We start from the raw sequence: 27163 nt of genomic DNA, 5'->3' as shown, positions 1-27163 counted from the left end.
GTCATCCTACCACTGGGACTTTCACTGTGGGTCAGTTTGCTTGTGGTCAGAATATAAAAAAGTTTAGTTGTTTGAGTTGGGGGCCAGCTGGAAAAAAGGTGCACGTCTGTGACCTGTTATGACCTCGGTAACTACCAGGTTACAGATTGTTCAGACCTTGTGTGAAGGAAGAAGGTAGACCTTCATCCTCCTCCCGAGCCTGATGAGCTGGGTTATGATAAAGCAGATGCTAACCTTCTTAGGTCTCTGGTGCTCTCTGCAGAGTCTAACTTGAGCCTTTTGGCTGAGGATAGATGTGTTCCTAGATCTCTTTGATCCCTTGGACTCTTTGTGTGGCTGTGGACTTGAGGCTGCAAATCATGAAAACACCAAAGAATTGTGAACACCCAAACCCATGTCTTCTGCAGGGATGCTGAGCTCCTGTTACCCTGTACTGCTTGCTCATTGTTGCTTTGTGTTCCTTGAAACAGCTGCTGTGCAGATTAGGCATTCTTGCTGAAGGCTTTGCTAAAAGCTCTTTGGTTTACTCTTTGGAGACAAACTGCCTTGAGAATTTTCCTGAGTAGTGTTTTCTCATTTGCTTTGTTTGTAAGTGTTTGCTTTCAGTATCACCAAAATAACACTCAGTTTAGCTTAATTTAAAAAGCCCAGCACACAGATGTATTTTATTTTTTAATTACTGGCACTTTTCCATAATAGGGGGTAGTGAAAACCTGGCTCTCTTCAGAATTGAGTTGAAAAGCTGTTTAATCTACAGGAGCAAACTGTGTAGAGAAGCTGCCTGCCCTTAGCAGAGGACGATGGAGTGCTTTGTTAGAGGGATGTGGTTCCTCTTGAAGCTTTGTGTAGGGAACTGGCGTGTCAGAATAACCACGATATTTTTATTTTTTCTAGATCAGGGAATTATATAATGAAAACAACTGGATTTACCTCTTGAGACAATTGCTTTTGCCAGAACAAGAACTTGAACAGCACCTAACTGAGTTTTCCAACAGCACAAATGTGGAGTCTTCATATGAAGACAGATCTAAGTTCCTTTGCTGCTTCTCTTCTTTGTTTCAAAGTCACAAACCAAACAGAGCTGGTACCTCAGGACATGTTTGAAGTCTGTCTTTGCGTGACTTTTTGGCATCAGAGGTTCCATTCAGCCAACTGCCAGAATAAGTCACAGAAGTTCCCAGCTGCCAAACAGCCCTTCGGCAAGAAAAAGGGACAGGGTGAAACCCTGCATCTTTCATTAGACAAAAAGTGCCCATTTCCAGAGCCTGACACAAATTTTGTAGCAACATAAATGAATTGCAACTTAAAGGCCATGGCATAATTGAGATAAAAATTGTGGCAGAGAAATGAGAATTAAGTGCTAAAACACTGGCAACGACAGTAAATGCTGATGGGAACAGAAGATTGACAAGATAATGTGAGGGGCAGTGAAAAAATGTGCTGAATACAGACAGAAGAGCAGTGCTAATGGCAGCATATGTAAACTGAGCAAGAGCTTGCTCCCTGGCCTGTTGTCAATCTCTTGACTTGACCTTTGGAGCTCTCACACAACAGTGGAGAGAGCAGAAACAGGCTTGACATCTTCCACTGAGTTTGCCCAACAAGCATCTGTGAGATGCTGCTGTTTTCCAAGCTCAAACTGGAGAGCAAAGGGACTTAGCTGATTGTTCAGCTGCATCCTGGCTGGATCAGGAGAAGGAGTGAGGAGGAGAAAACCCAGGGCAGGTTCCCTGAAGGTGTAACATTGCTGCCACCTACTCAGCACCTTTTTGTACCAGAAGGCTGAGTAATAGGATGTGAGATAGCCTCCCCAAGATAACAGATCAGTCTAGAATTGAGTAAAACACATTTAATTATTTTCTTGCTTCTCTGATGATGAAATTTCCTGAAGCAAAGATCAAAAAGCCTTGGAACAAAGAGCTAACTTGCTTAAATTTCTGTGTGAGGTGATACAGAGAATGGGTACAGAGAAAGTGTTGGATGCAAGCATAGTACTTTAGATATCCGGCAGCTGCAGTACACAAGGAGCACTGGGGTCTTGGGTTTATTTTCATAGCATGGATCTCTGTTTTGTTCTTGGCAGTAACTGCTGAACTTCCCTGTGCCAGCTACAGCAATTGCCCAAGTACTTTTTAGAAAAGCAGTATTTGATAGAATTTTAGCTTCTTGTTTTACTTTAATCACTAAGCGAGCAAGATCCAGCACCATGTTAAATTCTAGTTTTCAGCATGGCTCAACATTCAGTTGCCAACATATGGGAACAGTTGTTGGCATCTTGTTGCCATGTCATGTCCTAAAACAATATGGTGTTTGTGGGAGACTGCAGAACATGAGCTCTGAAATGTAGTATTGCAAAACACATCCTTACTTTCAGAGTTAACTCAAAATCCAAGGAAAAGCCTTTTTGTGGAGGAACATCCAGCTGCAAAACATTGGTGGCTAAAGATGCTAACACGAAGAGATTCTCTGTTCTTGTCACTATAGTGTAACTTTTCAGTCCATTACCTTCTGCCTTGACCTTATTCTGGCAAACTCCTTTTAGCCCACAGAAGCAGTGTTTAATAACTTCTCACTCAGAAAGCAGCCAAACAAGAACAAATGCTGCAGAGCGAGTCTCTTAACCCTCCTTTCCCAAAACGTGCAGGTCTGAACCTGTGGAAAGATTGCCTTGTTATATAACCTCGCTGCAGCAGAGGCTGCAAACCTCGTAAAAACCAGACCAAAAGTGAAATCACCCACATTCCCTGCAGCTCTGGCTGGGGAGATCATACCAGCATAGCCAGACTATAAAGCAGGAGAAGCCACTGTCTCAGAGAGGGTTCAAGCCAGCAGAGTGCTGAGGTAAGCAGCTCCTTTCATCACTGGAGTGAATACAGGCTCTCAGCACACCTCTCCCCATTGTGCTTTTTAGACATTCCATGGATTGATGTTTCTCACTTCCAGCTCATGGACCTCACTTCTATTAAAATAGTTTTTATTTCCATGCAACTGGACTGATGTTTGTATTTCTTTAACTTTGAATTCCAAGGAATACTTGGTTTTTTTCTTCCTGTTGAAATGGCAAGTTTCTTTGAGCTTTGTTCTAGTTAAACACATAACTCCAGCTCAGCTGAAGCTTAGATTGGATTGTAATTGTGGAGACACCAGGACCCTTGCTTGCATCCTAGAGTTGTCTTGTGCAACACTAACACAGTAAAGAAAAAATATTTCATAATGCTGGGTATACAAGGGTGACTCCCATAAGTTTGGTCCTAACTGGAGTAGTGAACTCCAAGTGGGGCTTGGAAGCACTGGCTGTGCTGCCAGAAGGTGACTGATCAGCCCCTTGTTTTAGAACATGCTGCTCATTTCTCAGAGATTTTGCTGGTAACAAATTTATCAAGTCCAGATGCCTTGGGCTGAAGACCCAGCTTTCTCCATATGAAAGCCCCGCAGTGGCCTTAATGCTAATCCTGTAGAAATCAAGGGGATTTGGGACACTTCACTAAATATGTTTTGCTGAAGGCTGTTGCTTCTGGCTTGTGCAGGCTGCCTGTGGCTTGTACCCTAATTAGCATGTTTGGGTTTTCTTTTTAACTCCCTCTCACCCACACAGGCTGTTATGGGAAAAGGCTAAACTGACTGGGGGAGGCAAGGGTTCTTTTTTCCAAGGTGCAGGTTGATGTTGTCCTGCCAATGTCCTGCACATAGTATTATGCATTATGGGCATAAGCCAAGAGAAGCCTGTAGATGTGCCATACATTTACACCATTAGAAAATGTAAATCCGCTCTGGGGAGTGGTGGGAAGAAGGAGAGGCCTGCCTTTAACAGAAAAGCCATTCAGCATAAGCCACATTGTAATTCTGCATCTAAAGGAGAAGCTAAACTAATCACTGAGCAGAACTAATCTCTCTTTCAAGTCTGCCATTTCATGGGGCTTGCACTGCACTCAAAGCAAGGCAGGGGAGCGGAGGGGAGGCGTCTCTTGGGCTGCACACACAGCCCAAGTACAGATCCCCATTCCATGGACACACAAGGGGCGGGAATCGCCTCAGCCTTCACAGTCACTCTACTGGGTTACAGCAGGGGCACATCCAAACTCACTTTACTGTTCACCACGTGGCAGAGAAGTGAGTCAGTGTGAGGTGAGGTCTGCCTTTACCTGGAGTCTGCCACCTTTACCTGTCTCCTTGTGATCCCAGCCTCGGAGGAGCTTGGTCAGTGGAGCCCAGAGACCAGTGGGACTCACCTGCAGCCCAAGGAGACACCTGCTGGGCAGGGACAGCTCAGCGTGCTTGGAAAACCAAAAGCACTGAAGTACAGTTACACTGAGATACTGCACAGAGATACAGGTTGTTTAAAAAGTAAGTTTTTTTAAAAACCTTTATTCCAAACAGCTGATTATCTTGTCGAGGGTTTAAATTGATTATTCAATGCTGTCGCAAGTTTCTAATGAGGAAATGCATGGGTCAGAGCCTACATGTGGGAAGGACCTGTTGTGTGCTGCTGAGAGAGTGTCCAGAGGGAGCCCCCCACTGCATCAATGCACTAAGATAGATGTTCAAACAGGCCAGCCACAAACCAAGGATATGGGGCTTACACAATATATTTGGCCAATTCTAAACAAACAAAATATTTAAGACCTTAGTGATTTTTTATGCTGGTTTTAAATTGGTTTTAAATTAATTTTTGTTTCATTGTATTCAATGTATTAAATACATTTCAATGTATTTAAGTAGGGATCTTGTGGAGACAGATAAAAAAGCATTCAGACACTCAATTTATAGCAATAGTTGAATTATGCTTGCAAAAATTAATTCTGCCTTAGCAGAGCATTATGTGTTTTGTAATAGTTCTGTGTTTTATGGCAGCCTGCATTTACCCATTCACTGTCTGATCAAGAGGAAATTCCACATCTGCAAGTAGAGACCACACAAACTAAATATTAGCTCAGATCTTTTAGTAGATAAATGTGCTGCTATGTGGACTGAATACCTCAAAGAGTGCACAAGACGTCTCTCAGTGGTAAGGAAAGGAACCTTTCAATTAGCCTCTGCACACAGACATACCTCTCATGAAACTTATAATCATGATTCAGGCACTCTAAAATAGTTTCCTCAAAGCCCCATGCCACACAGAAGAGAGCAAATATTTAATGAACTGAGAATGTTACATTTCTGTGCAAACAGCACAGCTTGTCTAGTTTTCATCAACATTTTCCTTAAATAAGGCCTTGATCATCTTAGCTGTGATATGCCCATCTGATTTACCAACAGTGTCCTTTTCTCTGTAGCTCCTGCTTGGCATTTCTTCTGGATCCTTACAAGCAGGCACAGCTTTTCCAACCACGAGCAGCTTTCTCTTCAGAGGTCCCAGTTTTGAGTATGCCTTAAGAAGAAAGAATATGGTCCCTTTGCAATTTCATAGAAAAGCAACCATTCTTCAAAAAAAAAAAAAAAAAAAAAAAAAAAAAAAAAAAAAAAAAAAAAAAAAAAAAAAAAAAAAAAAAAAAAAAACAACAAACAAAACCACCACCACCAAAACCAGGAACTTTTATTTTTAAAGCAACTGTAGAGATGCTGCTCTGGGGCTGTGTTTGATATTGTCAGTAACAATGGGCTTCTTTTGCAAGCCAACTCATTTTAGGAGGCTACAGCCCTGCTGCCCACTTCTTCTCTGTGTTTTCACCAGCATCACCTTCTCTATAAACCAAATTCTAATCTCAAATTCAGTTCTGTGAGAAGAATTAAACTAATGCAAAAGCTCGCTCCTTCCAAAAAGAGAGAGGTCCAAGCCCAGACATGTGCTTCTGCCACATCTGCACTGGCTCTGGTCTTCTCCAAACCTCTGAGTCTACTCTGTTGACCAACCCAACAGAAAGTAATTCAGGAGGAGAAAGAAAAGGAAAGCTTTTCTGGTGGGCTAGAGCCCATCAGCTACAGGAAAGGCCAATGTGCACTGTTTCCTCAACCCCATCGTTTGCACCCAGGAACACCTTCATCCTGGCTTTCTGTTGAGGGAATACTGACCCTTTAATGCTACTCTGCAACACAGATTCTAAAGGACCTGTTCATTGCCATCCAAGCCAAGTAATCTCTCATTAGGTGACATTCAGAATTCTTTCTAGGGGAATTTCACCCTGGCACTCCATGGGATGATTCCTAGGACACCATTCCATTGCCAAAACACATGCCTCATGGTATCAGAGGTGCCTGAAGGCATCCAAAACATCCACGTGAGGCTGGTCCGTAGGACACAGAACCTGTGCTCTTTTGGCCCAGCATTTGAAGGACATGGACCTAACTGTCCCAAACAGCACCAGAAGACTACAGTCCATCTGAATTGCCCAGCAGGTAAAGGACATTGGATGCCATAACACCACTGGAAATAGAAGGGTCCTGACAGTCTCATGCTCCATACTGAAAGATGTTTGTGTCATGGAAGACCTGATAACTCTGACTCATACCTCGAACTCTTCTTCATCTTCATACAACAAGCTGTCCAGGGCTGGAGTGAAGAATTTTTTCCGTGATTTTTCATCACTGTCTGGAGGCTTTTTGTAATCTGTTTTAGACCGAATCTTTGGAAAGGCACTTCTGAGGCTCTTTCCATCTGTCTTTGCTTTATAAAGAGAAGAAAAAGGAAGTGTATGTAATAGTTAAGCCTTATGGAAGTCAGAATCAGTACCTGATAGGAGCATTGCCTGCAATCTTTAATATGGCTTAGCCCCTGCGATGAAAAGAACAGCTTGGTAGCATTTTTAATTGACAATTCAAGCCAAATGTTCATTTACAATGGGGTTTTTTATGTGTTTTTTGTTCACAATTTTGGATCAAGACCCAAGGACTAAAATTGATTGCAAGTTAGAACTAATGGATCTGTAGGAGGGGACAGGGATAAAAGGAGCTTTTATCAGTTCAACTTAAATCCTGTAGAGCCCTGAATAGTTAAAAAGAATAAGAAAGGCAGCAAAGCAAAGTACAAATTTCTTCTTCTATACCCATGTTTGTGTATCTATAGGAACATAACTACAAGTTCCTGAAACACAGTTTACTTACAACTCCCCTAAAGAGGTCACACCTGTAGTTGACTCATTCTCAGGATGATAGAGGATTTTGGACATGGACTGCCAAGTTACAGGTTTGCCTGTGACTGTGACACAGTTTATTGGAACAAAGCCTTCTCCGCCACGTAACTATTGCAAAAGTCTAGCAAAGGTGTTGGAAGTAAACATGTATTTAATGCAGAAGTCTTTGGCAACATGTTTGCTGGTGCCTGATGATTTCAAAAGGCCCACCTATGGCTGGGACTGATCAGAACTTCAACAAACTACTTCATGTATCTATAACTGTATGACTTCCATTTTTATAACATATCTCTTTAATTTTGTATTAAAGAAATATGTTAGAATCATCTTCTACTTTTTTCCATCCTCTTTCTTTCTTCTACTCGCAAAAAGATATAAAAGTTTGTGATACTTAGGAATCCACAGAGACTCTCCTAAACAGATAAGCACAGGCTCATGCTCCTTCTTGCCTAATGGTATATCCTTTCCCTAGCCACACCTACCAGAAGGGATGGAGATTCAGCCCAAAATTCAGTACTGCTTACCAAAATTTTCAGTTCAGGTTGAGCTCCATGTAGCTTCATCTGCTCTTGCTAGGGATTTAGTTGTAATTTAACTCTGGTGTATTGATGAATGACTGCAAAGTGCCTGTACACTTAAAGTGAAAGAGTGTCCTCTCAGGGACAAGCTATAATGAAGTTATAGAAGTTAAATGGATCAGTAAAGAACTGATTAAGATATGAATCATATCTTCATAAAAGATGGCCAATCCTGTAAACTGTATTCCAGGTTAGCTCTAGATGAGTAATCATATTCCACAATCTAAAACCAATTTAAATTTAAAAACTGTATTACAGATAGACTGTGATTTTGTCTCCTTATGCAAATTACAATCTATCACGGCTGTGGTGGCTGCAATCAAGAGGGAAATAAAGTGTTCTTCATGTCAAACAGGTAGTTTGAATAAAAAGTTTCAGAAATAAAAAGTCTGTAAATGTTCACTAAGTTACTTAGCATTTCTTATAAGCTGCTGACATTTGCATTACCTGTATATTCTCTTTTTCCCCTTTTCATTTCATCCTTAGGAAGTTCTTGCAAGCCAGCTCCCTTTGTATGAAACAAATGCCTATGGAGTAAAAAATATAAAGTGAAACCCATAATAGGGGTCTGAATTTTCTCTCTAAACTGTCCTGTGCAATGATTTGGGGTGAGGGAGAGGCCACCCTTTCTGAGAGCCACTGCTGCTTAACCACAAAGGCAGAACAGCGCAATGGTTCAAAAATGCAATGGAGGCAGCCAGGTAGCTTAGTGGCTAATAAGCTGCTCTTTTATTCTTAGTGCCTTAGTTCAACTATGTCCATGAGACTAAAAGAAAACAAATGTTATAGTCTCCAGTCAGTCCAAGATTCAGACCACAGTTGGCAGCTCTCACTTCAAAGAAATCCAAAGTTTGGAAAGGAGAGAAAAATGGTCACTTCTTAAGACTTGAACTCTTTGTGCAATATGGCTAAAATGACTGAGCTGGGACTGGAAACTGAAGATGGATCTCTCACATTGTTGCATTGTGCTTTTGATACCATTAGTGTTGACATTTTGTAGCTAAATTAATCTTTCTCCAGGGAAAAAGTTAAATCATTTCAACAAAAAAGAAGCTAATACTACAGACACCTCTGTAGACAGACATTTCCCAAGGTCTCTTCCTCTCTCAGTGTCAGGTCATTTGTTTCACTCAAGATTGCAAACCCCCCTATATATTTACAAACTAATCTTCACATCTTCAAACATTTTGCAAACAGTAAAGAAAAAATCTATTATTCAGCACTTAGTCTGAAAAGCTGGGGCTGAGAACATCTTTTGCAACCATCAATTGCAACACAAAGAAATTATTCCCAAGCCTAAGTGATATAAAGTGAGTACTGTTAGGTCTTAGTAGATTAATTAAGGACCCAGTTTCTTCCCTGAAATTCGGTACTTGAGAAGTCACAATGTTATTGTCATCCTTCAGATACTGCTCCCATGTATATTCAGTCAAACCCTGTCTTTCGTCAACTAGGAAACTACCTTGGCTTTGATGTGGGAGAGCCCAAACAGCTCTCGAGGCAGACAGGAGCATTATCTTAAAAACAAAACAAAAACAAACAAACAAAAACATACAAAAAAACCCAAACAAACAAACAAAAAAACTTTTGAGTCCATGAAAGCATTATTTTACCCTGATACTCCTAGTTGCTGAAGTTTGATATCAATCAATTTTGCCACTAAACTGGTATTTTCTTCTTCCAGGAGCTGGACAGAAGCTTTCAAATCCCTTTCTTCCTTTCGGTAGATCTTAACCTTTTGACAATTAAAAAAAATTAAAAAAAGTTCTTTCACACCTTTATTAGGACACTTTTACTGTCACAGCACATGTCTGTCAATCACAGCCACACATCTGGGCTATGCAACCCTGACAGCAAAACCTTCTTGTATAGTTAAACACGTCTGCTAGACAGGAGCTCTGGATTTTTCTTTTTTGCTTTCACAACAGAGCTTTGAGAGAGGAAAACTTCTTTGCAGAGGTAAAGTCAGAGTCTTACTCAGCAAGTGATATTTTCCTAATTCCTTCCTATACATGAAACCTTCTTACCCAGAATTAGTGAAGTTTTCAGTCCAAGTTACCAGAACATTTCTTCCCTCAGAGGGTGGTGGTGGGGCTCTGGAACAGGCTCCCGTGGGTCACAGCCCCAAGGCTGACAGAGCTCAAGGAGCGTTTGGACAATGCTCTCAGTGGGGCTTTTCAGGACCAGGAGTTGGACTCAATGATCCTTGTGGGGCCCTTCCAGCTCAGGATGTTCTGTGGTTCTGTGACACTGGCTAAGCCCCAGGTACTATTTGCTTTCAGGCTGGTAATTACCCCTTATCACTGTGGAGATACACTGACCAAAGGATGCTGGTTATTCAGTTCCCACAATTCCTCCCACTTTTGCATAAGTACCAGCAAGTTCTTATCCCCTTCACTGGGGAGGGGAATGTACTATGGGAAAGATCTTCCCAGAAAGCTTAGCCATATGCACGTGTTCAAGAGAAGTACCAAGCAATCTGAAAGCATCCATTCTCATCAAAACCAAATTAACCCAGCTATAATCATCCAAATTTGCAGTTAAAACTAGTTCCAATTCTCCCAAGGATTAAAAAGGTGAAAATGACCAGTAATAGGATGTGGCTTGGCACAGTGAAGTGATGCAGCTTTGCACCATCTTGGTGTGACACAGTAACCATGGAAAAATGTGACTGAAGTCTCCAAATCTGTTTTAATTTTGGAGGTAACTAATCTAGAGCTATTTTGGTAAGTCATTTTTCAGTTCAGTGGCCAAACTTAAATAAAAAAAAAAAAAGAACTCAAACATAACTAAAATTTTTGGTTTATCACACCCGAAGTAAATACTGAAACAGTCTGTCAGCTACATATAAACATTAGTCTGAGAGAAAATATTTCATCCATGTAAGAAAAGCAGAGAAAATGAATGGGTGAATTCAGAGGACTGGAGAAGTTAGTGATAATAGTTTTGTTTTCCCTCAAAATTCAAAGCAGTAATTCATAACATAGGAAAGTAGCAACATAGGAAAGTAACTCATAACATAGGAAACTTCTACTTGAGAGGAAAGAAATCCAAATCCCTTAGCTCTGAGGTGAGGGCCTGTCAGGACATAAGAGTATTCCAAAGTGCTCTCTTGTTGGCACTGCTAATGTGTGTAAAAACTGTTCAGTGAGACAGGGAGAAGGGAAGAGAATTCAGACTCATTCAGTGATGGGATGTGTAGATTTGAGCTCCTGTTTGTTTGTACAGAATAAAACATTAATTCTTTCCCATTTCTTTCCCCTACCCTCATTGCTTCAGAAGTTGTGGTTTGGACACCCTCCCTGGAAAGTTAAAGATGCATGCTCAGAGCTCATTAAGGGGAAGAAGGAAAGCTGTGTCCCTGCATACTGGCAAGTACCTTAAATTAGTAACTAAAATGAAGAACCTCTGCCAGGTTTGTTGATGTGGCATGGAAAAGTAAGAAGTACATTTATTAACTTTCCAAAAAGTTTTGCTCAGTTCTCAACTGTGAGGCTGTAAAAGTGAGGAAAGGCATTTCACCCACCAATCTCATGCTTAGATTTGATTGAAACAAAGAACCTATATTGACTGGAATAAATAAAATCAAACTTTCACTACAGAAAAAATTAGTTTACTACATCTGGCACAAAAATATTTTCTTGTCAAGAAAATTACAGCTATCTAATATATAGTTGTGAATTGTCATTAACGGTCAGTATAAAAGCTATCAAGCAATTAATTACAACCATATATGATTTTGAATTTTCTCTCTTCAGTGTAGAGTCCCCATGGTTTCTTATGACCCTCTATTTAATGTCATCTCAAGCCATTTCTCAGAACATGTTTCAACATCCATATCCATTTTCTTTCAATACAGCAGCACTAGAACTTTAATGCAATTCAAACCTTCCCTCTTCAGCTACTTACCTGGTTGATCCTTTAGAGCATCCCAATCTCCACAGATAAAAATCCTTAATTGTATGGAACATTGTAGTCCTTCATGTAACAGCTTGGGCAGGAAAGGGGGTCCTCCATTTGTGAAAGCAGATGTTCACCTCTTACCTTTATTCACAACACTGCACAGCTTTCTGCTCAGGATTACAGATTAATTACTGGAAAATTGCTCTCCTTTGCCAACAGAAGTCTCCCGAGGCCCATGACTGGAAACAATTCTGACCATAGGCCACAGTATTTCAAACATAAACTGCCATGATAAACTGCAGGCAAGCGATCCTCTTACCTCTTCTTTGAGCCACTCATTCTCTTCAATCTCTCTGCGACAGTCTTTGTCTAAGTATCCCACAGCATTCTGAGAAAACACAATTTAAGATAATCTCATCAGAGAGCAACACTTTGACAGTCCTGCACACTATAAAGAAGAACTGTCTGCTCTTTAGCAGGAAATAATTAAGACACATCCACACAACAGACTGTAGCATCCCCTGAGGGATTACAAGGGGATTTAGTTCACAAGGCCAGATGTTCCTCCTCTATCATCCTGCCTAGAGTAGATTATATGTCAAGCAATTTACCAATATTTTTTGATTTCCCGTATTAAAATCGGACATTTCCCTTCCATGTTCCCAGTACTGCTCAAGTCTTACTGCTTTCAGAAAATCAAACCTTCAACTATTAAGGACCCCAAGTAAAATCCCAAATGAGATTGGGATTTTATGTTCCCAGTACTGCTCTACAACAAGTGACCTAAGCATGTAGAGGTCTGTGCTAATGACCCAAGGCTACAATTTAATTACTGATGTCAGTAACGTGGAAAGGAAGAAGTAGGAGGGAAGATGCCCCTGCAGATCACCATAAACACAGTCCTCTGGATTGTGTTCTCACATGACTGGAAATTCCAACACTGAAGTCAGGGAATTTAAACACCTAATGGGCCTAGTGGTTTGTACTGAAGTATGCTTTGCATTGAAATTAAGAAGTTGCCACTAGAGCTATTTGTAAACCATGTTTTCAAACCAGAGCTGGCAGAGATGACAAAATCATAGTGAATCAATAAACCTGCATTTTCCTGAGACTGCACTATTATGGCATTTTAAAATACTGTACTTTACAAGTACAGTTAAACCTTTTTTTTTTTTTTTTCAAATTGATGTATATTATCATGCAATCTCTTTGTATGTTACTGCTTATTGAAGTCTGTGTAAATGTCAAAATCAAGGCCACGGCAAAAGCAACATGTTCTCAAACAAGCCTTGTCAGGGCATGGTGCCCCAGTTTCCCGTGCCTTGTTTGTAAAATGACCTCACATCTACCCATTGTTATTCTGGTGAAAAGTAAAGAAAAAGGTACATGTATGTATAGCAATAACCAAATCCATATGTACCAGGATTTCCAGGTTATTTTGCTCTCAATTTATTAGAAAAGTTTGAAGTCTGAATACAAGTTAAAATAATTAATAATGCAGAGTACATGTATCCCAACTATAACGCAATTAGCAGTTTTTTAAAAAAGCAAAAAGAATACCTTAAGAGCTTCTTCACTGAGTAATTTCATGTGCCTGTCAAACAGTTTCTGATTTTCTTCTTTCACAACTTCCAAAGCTTCTCTGTAATATTCTTCAAAGCAAAAAACCAGGGAAATCAGAAATCATTATTTGCCATCAATTTTTCCCGATAACAGATAGATAACTGACATGTCATTACTAAACTGCAGCTTATCTGTGAGTGTTGCCTGCACAGATGCTCCACAGAAAAGGATTCAAATATCCTTTTCCAAAGAAATTGTCCTTCTAAACCCAAAGAACAGTAGTGTTATCTACACAACTAGAAATTGGAAGTGGCTTACCCACTTCTGTTCACAACTGCAACAGAGAGCAATTCACTGCTAAATGAGCAGTGATCTAAGCAATTCTCTGCTAAAAATATTGGCATCTTAACATTAAATTTTGTCTCTATCAATAGCAGAGCTCCTGGAGCCATATGAGAGATTTGCTTAGAATTTTTTTTTTTTTTTGACATTGAAGAATATTGGATCACCTTATCCACATGACATTTTCTCAGACAGTTACGCCATATGAGAGATTTGCTTAGAATTTTTTTTTTTTTTTTGACATAGAAGCATATTGGATCGCCTTATCCACATGACATTTTTTCAGATAGTTATTATAACATGCCTAATAAATTTTCTGACTTATCTAAGGCTCTAAGGTTCTAATTTGACAGCAGAACAAAATGGAGAATGTGGCAATTGCCACAATGATTTGCTTCTATCATTACTTGTGGTCATTATTTAGAAAGTGTGTCTTACATTGAACTAAATAGGTTTGGCTTCATGTTCTAGACACTCTCTATTTAATTATTTCATTCCTCCCTTTAGTTCTTTTGTTTTGGCTCTTCTAAATAGCTCACTTCTGCTTGATATTTCCTCCTTCTGAAGGAGTGAATGAGATTGCAGTAATTTTCTGTGAAGGAAGGCACAGCACACTTGTTCCAAAGGGTTGAAATTCAGTCTTTCACTGCATTTGTGCTGCAGACAGCCTATTTCTGATCTAGCTGTATACAAATATCTGCTCATGGATGCACTGTGGAGTCAAAGGCAGTCAAATATGAAAGGTGTATTAGTAGTGCATTGATTATTAATTAAACACTGTGGAAGCTGGACTCCACCATCTAGACTTCTCAGAATGAAAATGAAATACTTCCATACTACAATGAATTCACTCTTCCATTATTTCAGATAGCTAAATCACCTGAGCTGTACTTGAAGAATGAAAAAGGAGAAACTGTGTGTCTGAACCGTTCCTAAAGAGGCTGTCTTCTCTAATCTTCTCACTGCAACAGTTTTCCCCACACATCACCTGAATGTGTGGCTCTCTTTTGCTTCCACTCCTCTCCTGTTGTTTTGTTTAAAATGTCACTACCAGAAAACATGAACTGTGCCAGTTCTAAGCCCTTCAGTGGTACACACAGACAGAAACCTGTTCACCTATGCTTATTCTCTAAGGCTGTTAAACATTCAAGGTGTGAGCAAGCCAAATTTGTTGCTGCCTTGCTCTGAAAGCTTGACAGATTTCTGCTGGAAGGCTGTACTCCCCAGGTTCAGTTTTAGGGAGTTAAGCAAATTAGTATGGTGAACATCCAGAAATGTCAGTGTCACTTTCTAGTATGTTATGTAGGCCATTTACACATGTACCACCATAACATGACTTTCAATAAATACACTTCTGTTGGACCATGACTTTTTCTTAAACCATGACACTCTGTACCCTGTGGCATGCAGGAGATCAGACTGTCTGTCCCTACTGGCATTCTGCATAAAAGCCCATTCTCTTTTTCACTTCATATTTCAGCAGCTATATAGTGAAGTTCTAAATCAATTAAGAACATAGAAAATGCGTAATGAAAAAACCCCAACCTCTCCTGAGTACAGATGTAGATATCTGACAAGCTATCTGGAAATGTAGAAATCACACAGCACATCTTATGATGGTAAAATATGTTTTGAGAGACAAAAAGATAACTGGCTGGCTCTTATTCACAGTAGCTGATGCCTGGTAATGGCTGGCACAGAATATACAGAGACCCTTAGAGCAGTGTCACTGCCTGTTACTACCAGCTGCTTGGCTGCAGTCACGCATACTGAGAGGGACATAAAGGAAGAAAACCAGGACATCCTCCTGTTGGAAGCATGGGTTATGTAACAGAAAAATATTTAAATTATTTTAAAATAATTCAGTAATAAAGAAACCTTTGTAAAGCACTCAGCACCACAATATATAAGCTCTCATTTCCACTGCTGTGACAGTGCTGAAACAGTTCTCAGGACGTGTCCATGTCTGCACCGGCGATTTTGCAGGGCCTCACACTGTGCAACGAGGAGGAACGGCCCAGACCGCTGGCTAAAGAGCTCCCTCTAGTCCTGCATGCAAACCAGCGCGCTCCACAGAAAAGACTGTTCCAAGAATGAGCTCACACTACTTTCCTGTCAAAGGAGCTTTCAATATGTGAAGTGCTTGTAGATGATGAGAACTAACAGCAGCAGAGTCAACATTTTCAAGTATGACTGCTAAGGGAGCCCTCTGTGTAGGTGACCTAAATACGTGTAGACTTATTTTTACAAAAAAGTAACATTCTCAGTAACATTTTTTTTAAATGGGTTGCCTGTATTTTACAAGAAAACCATCAAAGGACCAGCTTATCAGTTTCTTGAAGTGTCGTAATTTCTGTAAACTTTATCAATTTTTCAATAAAGGAACTTTTACAGAGAGAAAAATAAAGAAAGGGAGTCCTTATATTTTTCAGGATTATACAGGTACCATCTTAGGTGCACTTAGAAAAATTCATGCAAATTACCAGAAAAGTTGATACAAGTTACTACAGCTTAATCTAAAATTAATTTTATCATTTAATTCCTGCAAGCAATATGCAAAGACCCTGTAAGACTTGCATTACACCAGCTGTAAACTGACCTTCAGTTCTTTCAAGTTCATATTTGACATCTGCAATGTCTTTTTCCAGACTGCTAATCCTCTCAGCATGTATTTTACTTCCGACATTTTTGTACTCCAACCAATAATCTCTCTCACGCTGCTTTTCTGCAATTTTTTTCTTAGTTTCTTCAATTTGGGAGCGCAGATCTATTAAAATAAGAATGTCAAAAGACAAGTTCATTACTGATTTATTGAACTGATAATTCTTACACTGTCAACTTGTTTAAGAAAGGTGTTTCACAGGGAATGGAAAAGGAAGGGGGATTCTTCCACCCTATAGTACATTGCACTCTGATGGCCTTACATAGTTTCAAGGGCCACCATCATTGCTGGAAACAGCTTGGTCTTATTCTTCCAAAGAGACAGACAACTGTTCTCACCAAAATGTTGCAACCAAGGTCACGTGTCTCCCACAGAGAATCACAGGGATGGCAGCCAGAATTTTCACCACTCAAAACTGCTCTTTTTTCCTGCCATAAATAATTTTTATTTTTAATCTTCAGTAGAGGCAGTGCTTAGGACTTTCATGAGTTTCAAAAAAGAGGAAGCCTCTGCACTTGCACAATACTATACATCACTTGGAAGGGACAGATTGATTCACAATCCCTCCACAATCTCATACTAAACTGAGAGAGCCTAGTTTTGGGAGAGGAATAGTTTTATACTTTTTATACAACAAAGAAGTTGAATCTCTACTTAAATTGCAAAACAACAACATGTACTCAATCCCAAGTGTGTAAACTGCAAAGCACGCTTCCCCAGCGCACAACATACCTTGAAGAAGTTGTTCTTTGTCCTTCACAAACTGAAAAACTGCTTTCAGTGACTCTTCCACATCATCCCTGGTTACAACCTCCTTCTCATCTCGTTTTTTCTCCTTTTCTTCTATTTGCCTTACTAAGCGCCTGATAAGCACCTTCTGTTCTTCCTTCACAACAACATTCTAAGAAAGAAGACACAACTGATATGAAAATGTTTTCAAAGTGACAAACTTAAGCAAAAAAAGTAAAATCTGGCCTAGTGCCAGATGAAATGCAAAAACACCCAGCTAAACACCTGTTCTTCATATTCTGAAAGGTTAGAGCAGAAGGGAGAATTTGCAAGGCTCAGATATTTCCTCAGTAACGTCAAGACCACTGGAAGGAAATGAGAGACAAATTACAGCTGTACTTGGTACAGCCCACCAATAATCCTCCATTGCCTGGAAAGAAAGGTGCTTGTAGATAATTTAATAACAATGTTTATATGCAGGAGCTATTTGCTTCATTCTTCATGAGAATGTACCATCTTCATATAGAAAAATCATGAGACAATCAGGTCACTTGCACATAACCACAGCAAAGAGTCTTGTCAGAGCTGAAATTAGTAATATGTCCTGATTCCGCAACTGTGATCATAACCCATGGCCATGACCCTCTCTAGTGACACTCAGATCGTTTGAAATTACTGATTGTGTGTGTCTGCTCCCACAGGACACCATACAGGAGCAAACAAGTAGTAAGTAAGCAACAGTTAATAAGCAGCAGAAAGAGTCTCAAGCATTTCTCACCTCTAGGATTAACTCTAAACCGTTCAGAAACATTAAGCAGGAAATAAAGAATGGAGCTCAAAGCACTGTCAAAACTTGATTAAATTAAAACAGTAGCACTTCACCCATGCCTTAAAGTACCCTGCTCAGTCTGAAATATGGACTCCTTGAAAGACCATGAACTAGCAGCGAATTGGGGGAATAACTGTAGAAAGATAGCCAGGGGTAAAATTAGAAGGAACTGAGAAGTTGTATTCACATCCTAACAGGAGCTGTAGTGGTATAGAAATTAAAGAGTAAAATGCAGCTGCTACTGTCTGAATGGAATGCAGTTGGCATGCTCAAAACCTATTCCATGATGATGCCTTACAATCTGCAACCACAGCCCCTGCTGAGGGGGATGGAACAGAGGGTGGAACAGAGTGGAGACACCGTGGCTAGGCTGTGTAGAAATCTTTGCAGGGAGGGGAACTCAATGGCACTCTGTAACTGACAAGCAGCTCATCACCTGTCAGCTAGGGGAGAGCAGAGAAGATGAATGACTAGAGTCACTCAAGCTCCACCTAAACATAAAGAAATAATATAAAAGTAAGTTAGGATTGGGGAGAAGTTTAGGAAGTCCATCATAACTGCTGGAATCAGTTGTAAGGCTGAACCTGTCTTCTCCCCCATAGGGACACCTATTGGGTTAGAAACCATGCTCTGTAAGCACTGAATATTTTGGATTAGAGCTTGTCTGTGTGTTGCTTTGAATATGTTTTTGCAGAAAGATACTATCACTGAAAATCCTCAAAACTTAATCTGTCACAACTTTATGTTAATAGAGAGCAGTATTCCATAAACGGTCAGTGTGAACCCTTCACGGGCACTAGCTGTCAGTAACACACTCAGACAAACCGGGGACACCACTGAGGGGTCTCCCTTATGCTGTTGCTCTGTGTCTCTGAACAAGGCAGTCAAACTGCCCTCCAATCCAGCAGTATAACCACAAGAGACGTAAGACCCAACAATAATCATAAAAGCCCTCAGATGCCTGCAGAAAGAAGAGTAATTGTCACTTCCAGTGATAGTCAAGCCACAAATGAAACACCACCCAGTCTTCAAGACTGAAAGAAGTACCACAGAAAGCTAAACAGATGGATGCTTATAAAAGCAGGGCAAGCATCAGCATGGGAAGGACAGAGAGGCGTTGTTTCAATGTTTCACTGCTATGAAGTGCAGGCTGCAATGTGATCCAGAGTAAGGATTTTTTGAGCATTTTCAATTAATTTCAATAGGTGACTCTCTAATATCTATTTTCAAAGTTCACTGCTCACAGTTATCAGATGCCATATTATGGCTGTTTATATACAGCTCATATGCATGGTTCTTTAAAGTGTCATTCAGGTGAGATCAGTAGTTACATAACCTTGTTCTAAAAAACTACTCAAAACAATTCTTAATCCATGAGTGTGCCTTCATCAATCAGTGCTAGAAATCACAGCTAATAAATAACATGATGGTCTTTCTCCTTTATTCAATTTTTATTGTAACTAAGTTTGCAGCAACAGAAACCCATGCAATTCCATTACTTCAAAAGTGATTCAAAGGAGCTCAGCAATTCTCAGTGCTTGGTTAGGTCTGCTAATACTACTGACAGAAATTAAATTTATACCATTTATTCTTCATGCACTGAAATATTCAAGAAAATTTGTAGGACTGGTTAAAAGGTATATCTGAATGTACTGCAGTACCTACTGAAAGGAGGCTTGCTGTCCTGTGGTTGCTGCAGAGAAAAATGCCAAAGAAGGGCAACCAAGTTGATAAAAGCACTAGAGCACAAGTCTGATGTGGAGCAGCTGAAGATGTTTAGTCTGGAGACAAGGAGGCTCAGGTGGCACCTTATCTCTGTACAACCACCTGGAATGACTTTGTAGCCAGGTGGAGGTTGGTCTCTCCTCCCATGTAACAAGTAACAAGGCAAGAGGAAAAAAAAATTGTGCCAAGTTTAGATTGGATATTAGGGAAAATTTCTTCACTGAAACGGTGATGAGGTATTGGAACAGGTTGCCCAGGAAAGTGGTGGAATCACTATCCCTGGAAGTGTTCAAAAGACACGTGGATGTGGCACTTGTTGACCTTGTTTAGTGACGAACACAGTGGTGCTGGGTTAAACAATTGGACTTGATTATCTAAGAAGTCTTTCCCATCCTTAACAATTCTGTGATTCCATTAAATATGTAGGTGGTTATAAGGATCTCTTGTGCGTTGGAAAGCACCTGCACTGCACTCACTTTACCTTACTGCTCTGTCCTATTCTGCAACGTTCTACTCCTACAGCTTCTTTTTATCATGTTATATTTAGGACATTTATGCTATATGTCAGATTTAATTCAGATAACTTTAACTTTCAGCACATAAAGTGACTCACTAACTCTAGTTTCATTGACTGTAACAAATTCACTGCAATAACTAATTTTAAAGTATGTAGTATTCTAATGGATAGAATAAAACTGAATCTATGAGTAAGACTACCACAAATAAAATTCGTTGCATAGTCACTTACCTTTTTAATATTTTCTTTGATCTTTTCTTCCAATCCTTTCAGATGAAACAAAACCGATGCAATTGCTGCTTCTTTTGCCGCAATGCTATGAAGAGAGAGTAAAGAAAGAGACATTCTTACAAAAACATTAGAGAAAGGAGTGCTTTTTAAGCTAGATTAGATATAAAGACTACCAAAATGTTTATTCTCATATCGTATTTCTTGACTCATTTGGGTAAGTACCACTGTCTGCTTACACAAAAAAGAAATTATTTCCCACATAGACCTGGGCCTGCATGTTAGTCTGGATTTCATACCCCTACAGAGCAGCAGACTCCCTGGCTGTACTGCTCCTGTGCAGCCTCCTGAGAGGCTGGAGCTGGTTTGTTCATTCTGCATGAGGCTTAGCTGACCTGTTACACAGGTCACTTTCAGGACAAGATAATTTGTTCTCCAAAAAATATAACTCTATTATGCTGTACCAGCATTCATTCATCATATGGGGCAATAGAGGCAAGTATTACAATTATCACAAAGTCTTTTATTCTTTTAGCAGTTCTTCTTCCTTCAGTTTTTAGTTTGGGGGTTTAGGGTGCTTTTTTGTGGTTTTGGGAGTTTTTCCCCTTCTCTATTGCCTTCAGCTATTTTAAAAGAAGATAATTTATTTCCTGGCTAATTTGCTAAGTTTGGATCATTAAATCATGCAAATTGCAGGTTACTAAATTTGCATCCTCTGGTGTCAGTGTGCTCCAAGTATTTTTCAGGTTTTCTATTAAGTAGAAGGATATTAGTTAGAGAGAGACTAGACCAGAGGTATAGGGATACAGTGGTCATGGCCACAGCAAAAATACATCATAAGATCATTGTTCCTAAGACATGCTGAAACAGAGAACTTTAATGAAAATGCAAAATAACTCCCTAGGAACAGTGACCATTCTTCAGCGTATGAAAATAAAAAACAGGAGTGGAAGTTAAATAAATACTACACACTTGATAAATCCTGAAGTGGAATGTGACAGCTATCCACTTGTATGATTATCCACCTTTGATCAGTCAAGTAGTACAGAGAAGTTACAGATTAAGAGAGGTAAAGAGAAAGAAAGGGAGAGCAAGAGGGACAGAGAAGAGAGTGGGAGAAAGACAAAAACAGCAAGAATACTTTTCTTCCCTTTTCCCCCTACTGTTGCTGTAGAAACTACATATTCCATTTAAGTGAAGCACCTATTTCAGTGGAAGACTCTCCAGACAAATGAGTCATTTGCTTGGATATTAGCATACGCATAACAATAATTTTATCAGAAAGTGGTACAGGTTTTTTCTCAGCCCAGTCATACAGTTTCCTTATTCCTTCACAAAATAGGTGAGTTAATTTTGGACTTTTCAGAAGGTATTTGTTTGTGATATGATTCACCTAAATCTAGGCTATTTCACTAATGAAAATTGTACTCTGTGCTCTGTAAAATGAACCAGAAAAATCCCCATAAACCCTGTGAACTCATACAGATGTCACTACCACTATAGGAGCATACTTTTTAGCTTGCTTACTCCACTTTTCATTTCCCCACCAAGGCACTACTCCTTACTCCCTAAACACTGATATTGGGTGTTCCTGAGGTATTTCCCTTTCAATTTCTGTCTCTTAGATAAAAGCCATGAAGCTTACTTTTTCTCCTTTTAATCATTTACTCAAGAGACTAGAAATCAAGTAAGTTGGACAGGTTTGTAACTATTTTAAATATTTGCCCCTTGGCTCTTATTTTTCTCTGTTTGATTTTAAGAGATCTTTAATTTATCCATCTCTTACTTTCAAAATACAAATTGTGCTCTGCTCTCAGCTGCACCAAGGAAGACAGCAAACTGTAGGTCTTGAGGTTCTGGCTAGTGACAACAAACCTCCGCGAACACCAAGGAATCCTAAAAAATACAGTCAAATGTGATCTTGAAACTTCAGCATATGCTGATCAAAAGCTTGCTACTAACAGAAAACATGTCAGGATTTTTTGGTTTTAATTTTTTTTCCCCAAGTTATAGCCTAATGGCATAAAATTTCTGACCCATTTAATTGCTTTCTTACAGCTACAGTTTAAAAAGTGTACCTTTCTGAAATAGCCTCGAAACCTCAAAACAATCAGCTCAGGCTCTAAATTGTGTAAGCTGTCTTTGTTATCTGCTTCCTTTATTCACATATTGTATATGAGTGAAAAAGTTAAAATATATTAAACCTACTGATATTCTAGTAAGGCTTCAGGTAAATCTGATTCAGGCTCTTGAACTTGCTCTTCTGGTTTCTTCTTTTTCTTACTCTCTTCCATTTTATTTTTTTTGGTGGTTTTTTTTTTTTATTTTTTAATACTTGTGCTAGAAGTGAAGGAAAAAAATATAGAGATGAATAATTTACAAAACATTGTGTGTTCACTGGCGTTTGTCACTTGTGACAAGCTTGTAACAGTTCTGAAATAAAAAAAACAAATTGAGTTTTTGACAGCAACAATCCTGCCCAGAGGTAGCACTCAGGCCCATGTCTACATATATATATATATATATATATATATGTGTGTGTGTGTGTATACATATATATGTAATGTATATATATGTAACGTGTACCTGAGTAGATTCAGTGGTCTCTATCACCCATTACTTATTGCATCCCTTGCTACAGGTTTTCTTTTACATTCTTGCAAATCAAACCAGAAGTCGCTCCTTTTCCAGTCCTTTGTTTCTTTATCATGCTTGTTTTATCAAGTCCACTTGTTCACATGCCTCTCTTTCCCTGCCCTTCTGTTCTCCTAGCACTATGAATATCTCCCTTTCACCACAACTCTGATACCAGTTTTCATTGTCAGAGCTGGAACAAAAGCACTTTCTGAGGGGATATGCATGTCAGCAGTATTCCCCGGGCATGCTGTCACAACTACCAACCTCAGAATTCGACTGACAGTGAATAGTTCTGCAATGGAACTGGTAGCATATATCATACAAAATAAAAAATGTCACAAGAAAGGGCACTTAGGAAGATTCCTCACTTTTGGCAGTCACATAATCAAATTTTCCAAACCAAAATAGTTTATATAATATAGAATGTTTTATTACTGGATGAGTAGTAACATTGTATATAACCTGATTTTGTATTAAACTGCTTCTCTGAATTTAAATTCTGGATTTTACAAAAATAGGTGAAATTGATAAAACTTGTCCTGCGACTAAATAGCAAGCTGGATACTTTTTCCTGTTAAAATGAGCACAAGTAAACAGTAAAAAAAAAAAAAAATAAAAAAAAAAAATCAGTAAAAAGCCACATAAGCAAGTAAGTGAAATCAATGGAATGAAGTGAAACTAACTATTGACAGATGCACTGCAATCCAAACACTGTCCTGTGCCTTCTCACCACATTCCCCATACCCTGAAGCAAGGCCATGTCAGCTTTCTGTATACAAAATGACTTTCTATCTTATTTCATATACAACCTTTGCAGTTTCCAATTCAGTACAGTATTTTTTCATGAAACTTCCAAAAATCCTAAAGACATGGCTGTTGTAAGACCTGAGATAAAGAAAAAGGGTTTAAAAGAAACCCAAATAAACAAGTAATTAAGAAAAACAACTCACCGAGGCAGGAAGTTAGGTACTTTGTTCTGCCTAGACCCCTCTGAAATTTCCAAACCAAATGCTCAAGTGCAGGATACACGTGTTAAGAGTAAAAAAGAATCCATCACACTTCTTCAGTGCAGAATTAACTGGACTGCTACTGTTTCCAGTTCCTCTTGAGCATTTATTTCACTGATTTTCTTCATAAACTGAAGATCACTAGAGCACTCCCTAAGGTTTTCTTTAAAGTGTTTCTGTCCCTTTCACTAAATGGATAATCAAATTCCCTGCTTAAAACTGGATACAAACCAGAAAATTTTGAGTAGAAGTATTTTGAAAAGGCTTAGGGTGTTTTTTTTTTAAACTACAGACCCAGATGAGTCCCAGTGATATATTTATGAAATTGTTCCCAAGCAGAGTGGAACAAGAAAGCCTCCAAGCTGTAAAAGGTGAAAAAAACACATGCTATAATAAAGGATTTTGCAAACTATAGAAAATACTCACACATGAGAGAGAGGAACATATTTAAGGGGACTGAGGATTGACTGCACATTTGAAACCCACAGGACAATATTTACAGAAGGAAAGATCTATTTGTTCTCCCAAACAAAATTGTTAGGCTCTTGACTGATCCCCTTTATCAGCACCAGCACTGTCTCAAGCAATAACTACACTGCCACTGCAGCCTCAGAAGGAGCAGGCAGTTTCCTGACACTGCAACCCAACTAGAGTAACTTTCCAGACACTCTTTACAGAGACCACCTGTACAGCAGCTCACCACTCTCATGAGCCCAATCATTACCATTAACACCATCCAAACTAGCACTTGCACTCACATAATGATCTCCATATATCGAGCAGCTGCACTACCAGAAGCCTCCACTCCCTCAGTCCCCCAACATTTATAGACTCACAGAATACACTGCCTTGGAAGGGACCTGTCAGAATCATTGAGTCCAACTTCTGGCCCCATGCAGGACACTCCAAGAATCACATCACGTGCCTGACAGCATTGTCCAAACACGCCTTGAATCAGCTTCAGGCCATCCATCCCCTCGGGTCCTCTCACTGGTTACTAGAGAGGAGATTGGTACCAGCCCCCCTCACGAGGAAGTTGCAGACTTCGATGAGGTCTCCCCTCGGTCCCCTGTTCTGCTGGCTGAACAGAACAATGACCTCAGCCATATGGCTCCCCCTTAGGACCTTCACCATCCTCATGGCCCTCCTTTGGAAGCTCTCTAAGAGATTAATGTCTTTCTTGTGAAGCACAAAACTGCACAGAATATCCAAGGTGAGGCTGCCCCAGGTCAGAGCAGAGCAGGACAATCCCCTCCCTAGCCCGGCCGGCCATGCTGTGCCTGATGCCCCCCAGAACCCACTTGGCCCTCCTGGCTGCCAGGGCACTGCTGACTCATGTTCATCTTGCCACCGACCAAGACCCCCAGGTCCCTTTCCACTGGCTCCCGTCCAGCCTCTCACTCCCCATTCTGTCGGTACACCTGGGATTGCCCCGTTCCAGGTGCAGAATATGGCAAATCTATTACCTCAGCCACACTGCAACATCGTGCAGTCCCACTGCATCCCCTTCCCAATCTCCAAAGCAGGCTAACAATTCCCTCTGCCCTCAACCTGTCCCTGGCTAACACTTCCCCTGACATATCCCTAACAGTATTTCCCCCAGCCCCCTTCATCATCAGACCCCTCAGTGGACAAAGCTGGGCCACCCCTCACCGAGGCCAGCGCCTCGCTGCCCGCAGGCACCAAATCGCGCTGGCACCGTCACCCTGTGCCTCAGCCCCCCGCCACCCCTTCCCGCCACCGCCGGAGAGCTCCGAGGCACCTCCCCCGGCCCTGCCCGCACCCCGACCCGCGTCCCCCCTCACGGTGCCCGCGCCCCGGCACCCGGCCCGCACCGCGCGCTGCGTCTGCCCCGGCCCTGCCGCGGGCCCCGGGGCACGGCCGGGCCCTGCCGCGCGCCCCGCCCGCCGGTCGCCATCGCGACGGGGCCGGGAGCCGCAGGGCCCGCCGGTGCCTGCTGCCCCGGGAAACGAGAAGCACGGGGAAAAAAGGCTGGTGGGACGGGCTGGGTTTCGCCCAAATGCAGTGCCAGGCTGAAATCCTGAAGTTGTAGCTGTTGTCAAGAAAGAGAGCGTGTCCCAGCTCCCTACTGGGACGGTCCCACCCCGAATGTGAGCTGGGCCACCCATCGCCGCAGAGCTGCTCTCTCAGGAGCCAGCTCCCTCAGACCAAGGCACTGGGATGGAGCCTTGGGTGGCTCCTGTACTGCAGGAACAACAGCCGAACTCGGCGGCATGTGACCCCTTTGCTCCACATCAGAGCAAAAGGCCATGGCCAGTGTGGGACAGGGCTCAAGAAGGTGGAAAGGAAGGTTGGAGTTTGATCCTGAACTGTTTCTACTTCTCTCCTGGCCAGTTGTCTGCAATAGATTTTGGATAGGCTCTGGTCATTTCCTTCCTTCATAGGATATCAGTGCCTGAGCCACAGAATCCTGGGAGCTGTACTCAACCACAGGAATAAATTATCAATCACTAAAGTGCTGCTGTCTGCATTCTTGGGCAACATACAATCATAGAAAGGCTTGTTGGAAGGGACGTAAAAGATCGTCTCACCCCCTGCCATGGGCAGAGATATCACTAGTTATTTGCTCAGGGCCCCATCCATCCTGGCCTTGAAAACTTTTAGGGATGGGGCATCCACAACCTCTCTGGGCTCTCTTAGTTTAAAACCATTCACCCTTGCCCCATAACTATCTGTCTGTATATAAAAAAGCCCTCTCCCTCTTTTTAATAAGCCCCCTCTATGGACTGGAAGGCTGCAGTGAGGTCTCTCCATAGCTGCTTTTTCTCTATGATGAACATTTAGTTACTTTGTTCATAATTCTTGGCCATCCCTGTGGGAATTTGTGTTTTCCTTTGACAAGTCCTGTTTGACATAGTAAAACAGTCTCTGTAATTAAGACATGTTCATTAAAGTCAGGACAAAATGCTTTTAGTCCTGCAGGCAGAGATCTGTAGCCATGCTACATAAAACAATAAATTTAAAGATGCCCTGGTCACTGGCAGCAGGATTAAATTTGTTTTGTTTGGGAGCAAAAGAGAAGGAAAATGATCAGGCCCTAGTCATGCACATTTGATCTTTGAAGCCATTTTTTTCATGATCATTATTATCAAGCCAGTCTTTTTCTTACCGCAGAGAGTACCGTATAGAGTAATATAAATTATCCACACTCTTTCCTTTTACAGTTTGCGCTTCTGATATACATTTTCTTGTAATATTTTAAAATAAATTTTAAATAATTCTAAAATATTTTTGAAGGCTTAGTTTTAAGGACTCTGCACTCCTTCATGTGTGAAGAGAGGGACCTTGGATGGGCTGAGAGCTCCTGTGGTGGACTTGGGTATTTCTCAAGCAACTCCACTCACTGTTATTGCTC

At 40.7% G+C, this 27163-nt stretch overlaps 1 protein-coding gene across 1 annotated transcript; it reads right to left on the bottom strand.

Moving 5' to 3' along the window:
• Positions 1–4831: 4831 nt before the first annotated feature.
• Positions 4832–25639, bottom strand: CCDC83 (coiled-coil domain containing 83). Its single transcript, XM_041483642.1, has 11 exons — positions 25623–25639; positions 22352–22483; positions 20147–20231; positions 16848–17016; positions 16053–16220; positions 13109–13200; positions 11868–11936; positions 9259–9380; positions 8093–8172; positions 6447–6601; positions 4832–5368 (listed from the first exon to the last, which is right to left on the bottom strand). Exons 2-11 carry the CDS (start codon positions 22435–22437, stop codon positions 5180–5182), a joined length of 1215 nt encoding a protein of 404 aa, XP_041339576.1. The 5' UTR covers positions 22438–22483; positions 25623–25639; the 3' UTR covers positions 4832–5179.
• Positions 25640–27163: the final 1524 nt, after the last annotated feature.

Source organism: Pyrgilauda ruficollis, unplaced genomic scaffold, assembly GCF_017590135.1.
Source record: "Pyrgilauda ruficollis isolate IOZ18807 unplaced genomic scaffold, ASM1759013v1 scaffold60, whole genome shotgun sequence".
In the NCBI taxonomy this organism is placed as follows: domain Eukaryota; kingdom Metazoa; phylum Chordata; class Aves; order Passeriformes; family Passeridae; genus Pyrgilauda; species Pyrgilauda ruficollis.
This window is presented reverse-complemented; position numbering and strand designations above follow the sequence as displayed.

Coding starts and splice junctions, on each gene's coding strand:
- CCDC83 (XM_041483642.1), bottom strand. CDS start 22,437: ATGGAAGAGAGTAAGAAAAAGAAGAAACCAGAAGAGCAAGTTCAAGAG. Junction 13,201..16,052: donor TGAACTTGAAAGAACTGAAG/GTCAGTTTACAG, acceptor TTTGCTTTGAAG/AATATTACAGAGAAGCTTTG. Junction 5,369..6,446: donor AAGATGAAGAAGAGTTCGAG/GTATGAGTCAGA, acceptor TTTCTTCTTAAG/GCATACTCAAAACTGGGACC.